The sequence below is a fragment of the Chlamydotis macqueenii genome, chromosome 3 (genome assembly GCF_036417535.1).
Source record: "Chlamydotis macqueenii isolate bChlMac1 chromosome 3, bChlMac1.mat, whole genome shotgun sequence".
Lineage (NCBI taxonomy): Eukaryota > Metazoa > Chordata > Aves > Otidiformes > Otididae > Chlamydotis > Chlamydotis macqueenii.
Window position 1 is genome coordinate 39,127,444 of NC_141558.1, and position 12,782 is coordinate 39,140,225.

The 12,782-nt window shown below is 37.7% G+C and overlaps 1 protein-coding gene across 5 annotated transcripts in view; it reads left to right on the forward strand.

The window, feature by feature from the left end:
• ZNF292 (zinc finger protein 292) overlaps positions 1-12,581 on the forward strand; it is a 59,717-nt gene extending 47,136 nt beyond the window's left edge. For 2 of the 5 annotated variants that reach the window (XM_086746001.1, XM_086746004.1), the window contains 3 exons: positions 620-756; positions 1,952-2,093; positions 3,806-12,581. In XM_086746001.1, the coding sequence (XP_086602127.1) occupies positions 620-756; positions 1,952-2,093; positions 3,806-10,996 (7,470 nt within the window). In that variant the 3' untranslated portion in view covers positions 10,997-12,581. Of the gene's footprint in view, positions 1-619; positions 757-1,406; positions 1,445-1,951; positions 2,094-3,805 lie in introns of all 5 variants that reach the window. The other 3 variants (XM_086746003.1, XM_086746005.1, XM_086746006.1) reach the window with 3 other exon arrangements.
• The last annotated feature ends 201 nt before the right edge of the window (positions 12,582-12,782 follow it).

Here is a 12,782-nt window from a genome sequence, read left to right on the forward strand (position 1 = left end):
CCTTTGTTTTGCTACAAAACTAAGTGCTTCCATCATTGCTTGAACAAATAAGTTTTGTTACAGAGACTGTAACATTCTTCTAGAAAAGCATTCAGTTGACCTGCTTTTTACTGTACAGTTTCCCTTTTTATCTTTGATTTTATAAAATACTGGAACATTCATGTTAAACTTCAGATTCATTAATTGCCCAGCTATTGTATTAAAGCAGTAATAAAATCAGTGACTAGTAAACTGGGTTAGAATTTCAGGTAGTAATATTTTTGTGTTAGGCTGCAATTTAAAGTTATAAATCTGCTGACTGCAATTATCATATGTATGTAATATATATGAGTAATGTACTTTAAAATTTTTAGGTGACTGGGACAGTAGATACAAATAAGTCTTCTGTCTGAGAAACAAGTTTATATTCACTTTAATAAAACAGTTTTTCTGGTGACATAATCGGTTTTGACACTACCTAGAGATGCACTGATTTGCTTTCAAGCTTATCTCTATCTGATAGAGTTAAATATTCTCTGAGTTCTAAATTACTGCCTTTTTGGAAAGGATCAGATGACTGCATGTCTGAAAATGAAACCACTTTCTTAGTCTTGGTCTCGTTTTCTTTCCTCACTTCTAGATTGCAGAAGTAGATTGCAAAGATGCTCTAGAAATGATCTGTAACCTAGAATCTGATGGAGATGAAAAAAGTGCTCTAATTTTATGTGCAGCATTTTTATCTCGTCAGCTGCAGCAAGGAGAGATGTACTGTGCCTGGTGAGTTTAAATATTGTTTTCTGTATAGTGGAACAAAAATTAGTTTTGAGAAGACAGAGCTGATAGATAAAGCCATAAGTTAACTTTCTTTAGCTGGTAAAATCTGTGAGCTAAACAGGAAGGAGATAAGGCTCTTGGAAAGCTGAAAAAGAAAATTTTTAAAAGTATTTGACAGGATTAGTTTCCATTATGCGAATTTGAAGGATGCATGTATGATGAGGCATTTACAAATGCTGGTTAATAATTTTTCTTGACAATAATCTTACACTGTAGAAATAAAGAATTTAATATCTGCAGGCAGCTAGTCAGCATTATATCAACATTTAATGCATGTTCCCGTCTGTCCTTATTTCATAACACAGTATTTTTTTCTCTAACAAACTCCTAGAAAAGGAGCTCTTTAGTACTATAACCAATAAGCTAGATGAAGATACTTATTGTTTAGGGCTTGCTCTCATTAATGAGGGAACAAATAACTGGTCTTTGTTAGTAGATATTTGAGCTGTTAGGGTCTGAATTTCCAACTGCTAACAGTTTGGTTGTACTTCCAAACTTATACGATTCTTGAAGGATTTGCTTTGTTTGTGCGCCTCCCTTTGTATGTGCCACAGCAGGAGAACATCTGCTAATGCAGGATTTTGCTTTAACAGATTCTGCTAAAGTTTGGGGGCTTACACCATTCCACAAGGTACTAAATACTTTGCACCTATAGGAGGAATGAACTAGTGAGTTAGTGCTGACACAGTAATACTCATTAAATCACAGATTTAGTTTTAAAAGCACAGTAGCTCAAGAAGAATGTATCTACGCAGAGAAAAGCCATCCTGCTGTAGCTGTTAGTAATTACTAAGAATTCAGAAGTATGAAATTCCAGCTGTAGAGTGAAGAGTAAACTACTTCACAAGACTTTTCAAGACCACATCATGAGCCTGTAAATTATGTAGCGTAAATTGTGGTAATATGGTATTATTCTGATCTGTCCTTCTGGAATTGAGTCATTGTAATAATACTGAAAATTAGATACTAATAATGTGGTTATATTAATAAAAGCTTTTCTCTGTAAGATAAGTTGTGAATAAATTCAGATTTTTTCCTTTCCCAAAGAAAAAAATAGAAACTGTTCTCAACCTTGCATTTCTTGTGATCAGATTAGTGGTTGCATTGCTGGCCCTGAAATATTGTTCTCTTGTTCTAGGGAACTGACTCTTTTCTGGAGTAAACTACAGCAAAGGGTAGAACCTTCTATTCAAGTTTATCTAGAGAGATGTCGACAACTTTCTGTGTTAACTAAGACTGTTTATCACATTTTCTTCCTGATTAAAGTAATTAATTCAGAGGTAAGGATACTGAAAAAATATTTTTGCCACTTTTAATGGGACTGTAATCAGGAAAATTTATGAAAGCTGCTTAGACATCCTGTCTCTTTGTGTAGCATCAGCTTTGGGTCAATCCTAATTGGTTTTAGGAAAGGCCATAGCAACTTCCTTCTGCAGGTAAACTATAAGTTGGTTCATTTTGAATCATTAAAACTTCTTTCTTCGTATGGGAAAAAAAAAAAAGAGGGATAAACAGAAGAGCTGGATGTCACAAATGAGATTAAGTAAAAACTAAAGATGAAGTTATAGACTCATTGTCAGTGTCTTCTAAATTAGGTATTTTCTGTTAGCAGGTCCTAACATTCCTCTTCATTGTTTTCCATATATCAGATATTACAGAAAATGGAGAGGAAAAGCTTATGAGGAGAGACAATGAAAGCTGTATATTAATATATGAGAAAATTACAGAAAGTCTAAAAAGAAAAAAAAAAAACCAACCCCTTTTGAATTGCCACCTAAGATTGCAGTTTGTTTTGATAAATGAAATTCTTGCCTTTTATGGACTTAGATCCAGTGTTGTATTAAAAACACTGTTAATCTATCTCAGCTAACCTTGTAATCTGATTTTCCTGGTTTCCTCTCATTAGCAGTTGCATTATTTAATGTTTATAGCTAAATTGAGCTCTTGCAAAGGCTTTTAGTTGGGGGATTTCTGTAATTTGGTCTATTAATTTTAAGAAAAAAAAATCTTTTTTCCTTTTGTAGTGTTCTAGTATGGCTAATCATGGGCTTGTAATCCTAAAGATTATTTTTCCCAAAGATCTGAACTAAATTGTAGTTAGAGAGGGGGAGGAAAATAACTTTCACAGAGGCTGGTGATATTTAGAGCTCTGTCTGCTCTATGCCATACTGATTTTTCTCTAGTGAGCTGTGGATCATTTCATTGATCCACAGAAATTTGAGACCTTATGGGTGGCATACTTTTGTGCTCTCATAAATTTGCTGTACTTTATTCTCATATATACCACAGCCTTTCTGTGCATCCTTGGCAGCATAAAGGGACTGTAAAGTGAACATAAATGTAATTTACATTGCCTGAGGTTATAAATTAATAAAGACCACATGACCTTTGGAACACTTAAATGATGGAACAGTTGACTATACTTATTACTTTCAGTTGGAAAAAAGCCATGTGTTCAGTTGAGGTCAGTTGATTTTGAAGTGACATAATCTTTAAAAATAAAAATAAACCTTTATACCTTAAGTGATTTCCAAATGAGATCTTTTTGAAGATCAGATGCTTCTCCTCCTTTAGCTGTAGCACTTCTTACCATTTGAATTCTAACCAGTGTTAATGCTCCATAGAAGCTCATCTCAAATAACTGTGACACAACTGGCAGGTTTTATTTCATGGAAAAGGCTCAATATTGCTTTAATATAAAGCGAACACCTCTAACATACAGTGCTTAAGTCCTCAGACTAGACAGAACATACAATTAATTTGTGTTTTAGTAGTATGTAAACTTTCACATTTTCTTAGGAGCGTGAAGACAAATTATGCAACTTAAGGAATAGCATCTAAACACAAGCCACTATGTTTCTTAAAATAAATGTATTATTATAAGCTGCAGGTGCATTTTTTCTGACACTTAGGCTTGAATAATGATATCTCATTTACAAATATAGCACAAGTTATGATAAGCTGACTTACTAAAATTAGTTTTGCTTTATAGATTGATGGTGCTGGACTTGCAACCTGCATTGAACTGTGTGTGAAAGCACTGCGCTTGGAATCCAGTGAAAATACAGATGTCAAGATATCTATTTGCAAGACTATCTCCTGCTTGCTTCCAGATGATTTGGAGGTTAAACGTGCTTGTCAGCTGAGTGAATTTCTTCTTGAACCCACTGTGGATGCATATTATGCTGTTGAAATGCTGTATAATCAGCCTGACCAGAAGTACGATGAAGAGAATCTTCCAATACCAAATTCTTTGCGCTGTGAGCTCTTACTTGTACTGAAAACTCAGTGGCCTTTTGATCCAGAATTCTGGGACTGGAAAACTCTTAAGCGTCAGTGTCTGGCTCTGATGGGAGAGGAGGCATCCATCGTGTCATCAATAGATGAACTAAATGATAGTGAAGTTTATGAGAAGGTTGAGGATTGCCAAGAAGAGACTAAAGAAACTTCTGTGAATGGCCTTGCTGGCACTTTTGATGAAGCTACAAGCCTTCTTAAGGGTATCAGAGATGAAAAGCAGAAAAAGAGAGAAATTAAAAAACTCAGAGAGAGGGGGTTCATATCAGCTAGGTTTCGGAACTGGCAAGCTTATATGCAGTATTGTGTATTATGCGACAAAGAATTCCTAGGTCACAGAATAGTTAGGCATGCACAAAAACATTATAAAGATGGAATTTACAGTTGCCCTATTTGTGCCCAGAATTTTAATTCTAAAGAAAACTTTGTTCCCCATGTAACTTTGCATGTTAAAAAATCCAGCAAAGAGAGACTGGCTGCTATGAAACCACTGAGAAGACTGGGAAGACCTCCTAAAATAGCAACTGCCAACGAGAATCAGAAAACTAATTCTGTATCCAAACAGGAACAGCGACCCATTAAGAAAAACAGCCTCTATTCAACAGACTTCATTGTGTTTAATGATAATGATGGCTCAGATGATGAGAATGATGACAAAGATAAACCTTATGTACCAGAGATAGTGCCAGTTCAAAAGCCACTACCTGTTAATGAATTCACCTGCCCCGTAACATTTTGTAAAAAAGGCTTTAAATATTTTAAAAATCTAATAGCACATGCAAAGGGGCATAAAGATAACGAAGAAGCTAAACGTTTTCTTGAAATGCAAAGCAAAAAAGTGATTTGCCAGTACTGTAGACGACATTTCGTAAGTGTTACTCACCTGAATGATCATTTACAAATGCACTGTGGCAGCAAGCCTTATATCTGCATACAGATGAAATGTAAGGCTGGTTTTAACAGTTATGCTGAGCTGCTGACGCATAGGAAAGAACATCAAGTCTTCAGAGCAAAGTGTATGTTTCCTAAATGTGGCAGAGTGTTTTCTGAAGCCTATCTACTCTATGATCATGAAGCACAACACTATAATACCTATACCTGCAAAGTCACAGGCTGCGGAAAGGTGTACCGTTCTCAAAATGAACTGGAAAAGCACGTTGAGGATCACAACAAGCAGCCTGAAAAAGTGCAACAGCCTGAAAGCCAGACTAGTCAGCCTGATCTTAGTCAACTTTCTAAAGCTAATGAAAATACTGATGGAATTGCTGTTAAAGAGGAATTGACATCTTCTCTGACTGACAACCAAAGTAGTTTTACTGAAGGAGAAAACATCGTCTGGAATCAAATCAAAGCAGAACCAGTAGGGAATGAAAGTGTAAACGCATCAGTCAGTATACTGCGGCAGAGCAATTCCTTGCCTAATGCTGGTTTGGAGCAGTCTCCTACAGGTTCAGTGAAGACAGAAATGGCAATGCCAGTGAGCACTGTTAAGGTATCTACTGTTAACCAGAAGATCCGAGAAAACTTTGTAAAAAGAGGTAAATTGGCTGCTACTGCCACTAAAGTAGATATCACTAAACCTGGAGCCCAGCAGTTGTGTTCATCGGTTGACTCTTGTCTTCCAGTTTTCCAAGAGAGAAAGGAAGAAGACTGTCTCAGTCAGACTCAGAATATCCAAAATATTTCTGTCATCTCAGACACACTAAAACCAGAAGCCCTCGAATCAAAAAACTTAGAAAGACAAGTGAGCGTTGTAAATCCATTCAGCGTGCAGAATCAGGCAGGATATCGAAACAGTGTACCCATTTCCAAACTTGAAATTGAAGACAGTATTAAGACTGCAGCTAATCTATATAACCTGCCTTTAAAAACTTTAGAAAGTATTACGTTTATTCCTTCACAGCCTAACATAAATAGCTCTTTAGTTCCAGCTGTGTCACCAGCACCCTCAGTTCAGAAGTTTAATTGTCAGGTTGAGGGGTGTACTCGAACATACAACTCATCACAGAGCATTGGCAAACATATGAAGGCAGCACACCCTGACCAATATGCTGCTTTTAAAATGCAGCGTAAAAATAAGAAACCACGAAAATCCAGCAGTTCGCAAAATGTGCCGAACGATGGGAAGATTGTGTATCTTATGCCGTCGCAAGTGGGCAATCCCAGTGGTGCTGCTTTTACTGCACAGAACAAACCAAATTTGAATCCCACCTCTTCCAGTCAAGTGCAACATGTCTCAAGTACACTTTTCCCAACCCACCTAGAAAATTTGGCCAGTCCTATGTTGCCTGTAGTAGAAAGTGTCATAAATCCAAGTTTGTCTGCTCGTATTAAAAGTGAGCCTGAGAGTGTTTTATGTTCACAAATGGAAAATCTGTCGGGTGCAACCTTACCTTCCCAGTTGGACGATCTGGCAAAAACAGTTATGCCTCTGAATATTGATGGCAGTTCAGATCCTTTTCTTCCTTTGCCTGCAGAAAACGGTCCAATGTCTCTCTTCCCTTCAGCAGCAGAGAATCCTCCCAATTCAGTCTTCTCACAACTGGAAAATAATACAAATAACTTTTCATTGCAACTAGAAGGAAACACTAGTTCTGCTTTCCCAAAAGAGGAAACTATTGATCAAATATTTCCCTCACAACTGAGTAATGAAAATAACTTCAATGAAACTAGTTCTCAACATCCAGGTTCAGAAAAGGTGAAAAAAGATCGTGGCCGGGGCCCTAACGGGAAAGAAAGGAAGCCAAAACATAACAAGCGGGCAAAGTGGCCAGCAATAATTAGGGATGGCAAATTTATCTGTAGCAGATGTTTCAGAGTTTTCACTAATCCTAGATCACTTGGTGGTCACTTATCTAAGAGGTCTTACTGCAAGCCTCTTGAAGGATCAGAAATTTCTGCAGAAGCTCTTCAGGCTAATGGACAGTCTTTGCTTGCCAGTATGATTCTTTCCTCAAATTCATTAAACTTGCAGCAACCCCAGGAGTCTGCCTTCAATCCAGAGACGTGTTTGAAAGATCCATCGTTCCTCCAGTTACTTGCAGCTGGAAATCGTTCCACAGCCTTACTGCAGACTATATTTCCACGGGCCAATGTGACTAACTTTAATACTGGTGGGAATGAGGAAGGAAATCAAATTATAAAACAAGCCTTGGAAACTGCAGGCATCCCAAGTACCTTTAATAACACAGAAGTACTTCCACACGTAGTTACAACAAGTTGCATCACTGGTACGACTCAGATAAATGCAGCTGTTCTCCCCAACTCAACTGCATCCCCTTTGCTGCAGACAGTCTGTAGCCCCAGTACCTTGCTAACAGACCAAAATAAGACTCTTGATGCCAAAATTCCTCCAGTAAACGAATGCAAGAGTTTGCCTGTTTTTGCAACAGAGGACTTAATGCTAAAGACTGTTGAAAATGGCTTGTGTCCTAGCTCATTTTCTAATACTGTTGCAGCAGCGCAAAACTTTGCAGGGAACAGTTCTCGAGTTTCAGTTATAAGTAGTCCCAAGGATTCAGGATCGAGCAGCTTGAATAAGAAGGGAACCAGTGCTTCAAAGAGGAAGAGAAAAGCAACTACACCCTTGCTTGCACCCAACAGATCACAGAAAGTAGCAGTAAATAATACAACAACGATGGAACTTCTAACCAAAAGCACTGAAGGAAACGTGCAAATACAGGGAGACAGTTTTCAGTCCAACTTGCTGGCAAATTGTGGCTCTCAAGCACAAGTGGTGGAAAATCTCACACAGAAACTTAATAATGTTGACAATCAGTTATTCATGGCCAGTATAAAAGAGAACTTAAAAACAAATCTTGAGGCTCATACCACATTACCCTCTTTAACAGTAAAAACTGAAAATGGGGATTCCCAAATGATGGCTGTAAATTCTTGTGTGCAAGCAAATTCGGAGGAACAGATTTCAGAAGACAATGTTATGCAGAACTTTGAAAAAACCCTGGAAATAATTAAAACTGCTATGAATTCACAGATACTTGAGGTGAAAACTGAAATTCAGGATACCATCACTGCTTCAGGACAGAACTCGCAAGTAAATAATGCAGAGGCTCCTTTGGGAAATTCTGCGCATGGTGTAAAACTACCAACTCCTGCACAGTTTGCTGTACATGTGGGGAATGTCACCACTGCAAAGAGTAGCTCTGCTCAGTCTGAGACATCTCAAAAGGATGATACTCAAATATTGGAAATTTTGGAGGGCTTGCAAAAACTGAAACTAGAAAATGATTCACCCATTCAGGTCTCTGAGACTGTTTCACAGTGTCCTCCAGCAGATATGCTAGCTCCAGCAGTTCCTCTTGTATCAACGGAAAATAAACCCCTCATCCAGATATCCTCAGAGGCATGTAACATTCAGTTTAGTGATAAAGTTAATAAGCCTTTTGTATGTCAGGATCCAGGCTGCAATTATAGTGCTATGACAAAAGATGCATTATTTAAACACTATGGCAAGATTCATCAGTACACTGCAGAAATGATACTAGAAATTAAGAAACATCAACTGAAGTATGCCCCGTTCAAATGTGTTGTAGCTACCTGTCCAAAAACATTCACAAGAAACTCTAATCTCCGAGCACACTGTCAGCTTGTGCACCATTTTACGACAGAGGAGATGGTAAAATTAAAAATTAAAAGACCTTATGGCCGAAGATCTCAAAATGAAACTGTAAACACAGCTCCACGACCTGTTGAAATAAAAACTCTACAGACACTAATAATAGAAAACAAAACTGCAGCTCCGTTGGTCAAAGAAGCTCAGATAAAGGAAGCTATAGAGCCTGTAAAAGTCTTGGAAAAACTTCTACCAGAAAATAATATTCCTGAAAGACTGGAAAAGCCTCCACAAGTGGTTTCTATTCCACTGGAGCAGCATAATGCAGCCTCCTTTGGTAATACACAGGCACAACCCAAAGTACGCAAGGTTAGGAGGTACAGGAAGGAAAAAGAGGAGAGAAAACGTAGGAAGCCCGTAACAAAATCTCTGGAGTTTCCCACTAGATACAGCCCTTATAGACCATACCGGTGCGTCCATCAGGGCTGCTTTGCGGCTTTTACAATACAACAAAACCTAATCCTTCATTACCAAGCTGTGCACAAATCAGACCTCCCTGCCTTCTCTGCCGAAGTGGAGGAGGAGATTGAGCCAGGCAAAGAGGAACACGATGAGGTGGAAACCAAACCTGCTGTTAGAGAGTTCAGGTGTGAGGTGAGTGACTGCTCTCGCATCTTCCAGGAAGTTACCAGCTTGATACAACATTATATGAAGCTTCATTACATGACCCCAGAGCAAATTGGAAACATGAAATCGGCTCCAGAGGCAGGAAGGTTTTCTTGTGATCAGTCTCAGTGTAAGTCTTCGTTTACAGCATATCTTAACTACGTTGTACATCTTGAGGCAGATCATGGTGTTAAGATAAGGCCAAACAAAGTAGAAGATGATGGCGTATTCAGGTGTGACTGTGAAGGCTGTGACCGTGTTTATGCTACTAGGTCAAACCTCTTGAGGCATATTTTTAACAAACATAATGACAGGCATAAAGATCATCTCATAAGACCCAGGAGACTGACGCCAGGTCAGGAAAATATTTCAAGCAAAGCAAATCAGGAGAAATCATTGAAGTCCAAACAAAGAGGAATAAAAAATAGATCGGAAAAAGAAGGTAACAGGCTGTCAGTGAAAACAAAAAGAAAGAAAAATGTGAACTTGGAAAACAAAAACTTAAGAGGAATGCAAGTTCAAGAAAATAAGGCCTATTCACTGAAACGCGGCAAGCACGTATATTCAATAAAGGCTAGAAACGATGCCTTATCGGAATGTACAAGCAGGTTCATAACTCAGTATCCATGTATGATAAAGGGATGTTCATCTGTAGTTACAAGTGAAAGTAACATAATAAGGCATTATAAATGTCACAAGCTGTCCAAAGCATTTACTTCCCAACACAGAAATCTTCTTATTGTATCCAAAAAACACTCTGTCTCAGAAGTAAAGGAAGTCTCTTGCTCACAAGAGGAGACTGATAAAAAAAGTGATGTGAAAGAGCCTGAACAGAGTTTGATAGTGAGCAATAATGATTCAAGCACAACTGCATTACCGCAAAAAGAAACTGAAAAAGGTGAGAAGGATGAAGTGGACGAACTGACAGAACTATTCATTACTAAGCTGAATAATGAGGACTGTTCAAGTGCTGAAAATCAAGCAAAAATATCTTCCAGTGTAAATAGTGACTTGCAGGAGACCAACTCCTGCCCCTCAGAAAAGCAAAAATCAAACAACTTAAAAAGAGCAAACAAAGAAAAAAATGTTTCTCAGAATAAGAGGAGGAGAGCTGAAAAAACTGAGGAAGTACTGCCCATTGACGTGAGTAGCATGCACAGGGAGGAAGAAACTGCTGTCGCCATTCAAACGGCTGAAGAGCAACCCGCAGCTTTTGACTGGAGCTCATTTAAGCCAATGGGTTTTGAAGTGTCATTCCTCAAGTTCCTTGAAGAGTCTGCTGTGAAGCAAAAGAAAAACACTGAAAGAGACTACCATAGCAGTGGAATCAAAAAAGGATCCCATTCGAACTCACGGAAATCCAACGAGAAGACCTCTGTAGCAAGTAATAATGTCACTTGGTCATGTTCTGAAACTGAAACCCTTGTACCATTTGCCAACCCATCACAGCTTCTTTGTGGTGATAATGTAAAGATAGTTTTAGACAAGACTTTTAAGGACTGCACTGAGCGTGTGTTGAAGCAACTTCAGGAAATGAAACCTATTGTCAGTTTGAGAAAGCTCGAAGGATGTTGGGAGGATAATCCAGAGGTTACAGCTGCAAAAGTAATTGTTATGGGTACCAAGGAAGGGGAGTCAAAATACTGAAAACTAATGTGTTTAGCTGTGACCTGTAATAAAATCTATTTTGAATAGGAAGCCATCAAGCATGCTAGTATCTGTGGAGCGCTTTTATTTTGAAGTGATTTAACCTAGCAAAAAACATGACATGAGTCATGTAAATTTCTTATTTGTTTTTATCCCTATGGGACTTGAAGAACAGAGTGATTGCTTCAGTTTTGTAAATACTTGATCAAAACCTCAACTTTCTATCAGATTGTCCTTTCCATGAACTAAATCTTTGTGAGTTGTCTGTGATTGGTATCTTCCACCAGGTCACTGCTCATGTATAACAGTACTCTTTATTTGTAGATACATTTTTTTTTTTGTATATATTATTGTAAATCATTTGCTGCCACCAGCAGTCTGTAAGTCTAAACTATTAAATGACACATTTATATTCGGAATTTTAATTTGTAACTAAGTGAGCAAGTTTTTAAAACTGTCCTTCAGTCATTTTAAATTGAGAACTTTTGAACTAAAACTAGCTAAGTCTGCCATATCCAGTTTATTTTGCATAAAGCATTTATTTACAGGAGAGGAGCTGGATAAGATCACATTTCCTAGGTTAAATGTACTGACACGCTGTCATTTTTGTAAATTATAACATCCAGTATCTATGGATGATATTCATATGTAGTTAACCCATAAATATAATAGTTTTCTTATAGCTACATTTTTCATTGCTTTTAATTGGATACAAAGCATTTATGATTCCATAATAAAAATGGAAATGTGAATAAAAATAGTTTGCTACATTGGAGATTTAAAACAATATTTGGTATTAAAGAATCCATTGTGAATGTGATAGAAAATTAGTAGTGTGGAGCAGTGTATATATTTGAGGTGGTGATTTGTGAAGTAGCCCAGTATTGCCTTAAATAAAATCACATTTCATTTCTTGTTTTATACATGTGATCTTATAAAGGTTATTTTTGTTTCTGTAACTTAGATTGGTGTATAGTTTAATTTTTGTTAAAAAAACAAAACAAAACAAAAAAACTTCAGAAACCGTTTTTGTAAATAGTGGGTTTATAAAACAGATGGTTTATTTTGATAATACCAGTTTGGTATCTATCTATAAAATACATGAGTCCTTATGCCATACCATGGAAAACTGAATAAACAAGGCACTTTCTGAAAGGGAAGTGAGATTGTGATCTTACAGATAAACTCGGTGGTTGTGCTCTATTGATGGCATAGGCTCCCTCCGCACTCTTCTGCCTCTTGCTGACTGTACCTGGCAGCACTCTCGCCACCTCTCTCTTTTCCACGCTGGAATGAGCCTCAGAAGCGGTGCCGCTGGTAGTGCCCGGGATTGGAGCCATTTCTCTGTATGCTGCTAACCAAAACAAAAAGGTATCCAGTTTGTTGAGTAACCAAAAGCGTGAATGCGTTGGTAGGAGCTGTCAGTACCCAGGAATCTTCAGTGTTGGTTTTCATGCGTGATTATACGTAACTCGGATGGGACAAGCCAGCTGGATTGTGTGGTACCAAAAATTTTTCTTGGATTTTTCTCATTACTGAGTGTGACCTACCTTCAGTAATATAAAATAGTCTTTATCTTGGGAGAGATTGGCTTGATTTTTTTTTTTTCTATAAACGTGTCTTGCCCTGTAAAGCTGTGCATTAAATGCTACACTTGATTGCTTTTAAGCTATCCACCTGGAATATTTGACAGTTTACTTGAATATCAATGCAGAGGGCACATGCCTACAACGAAGTGAAGTGACGACTTCTGAGACTGAGGATTGTGTATGAAAAAGCAGAAAGG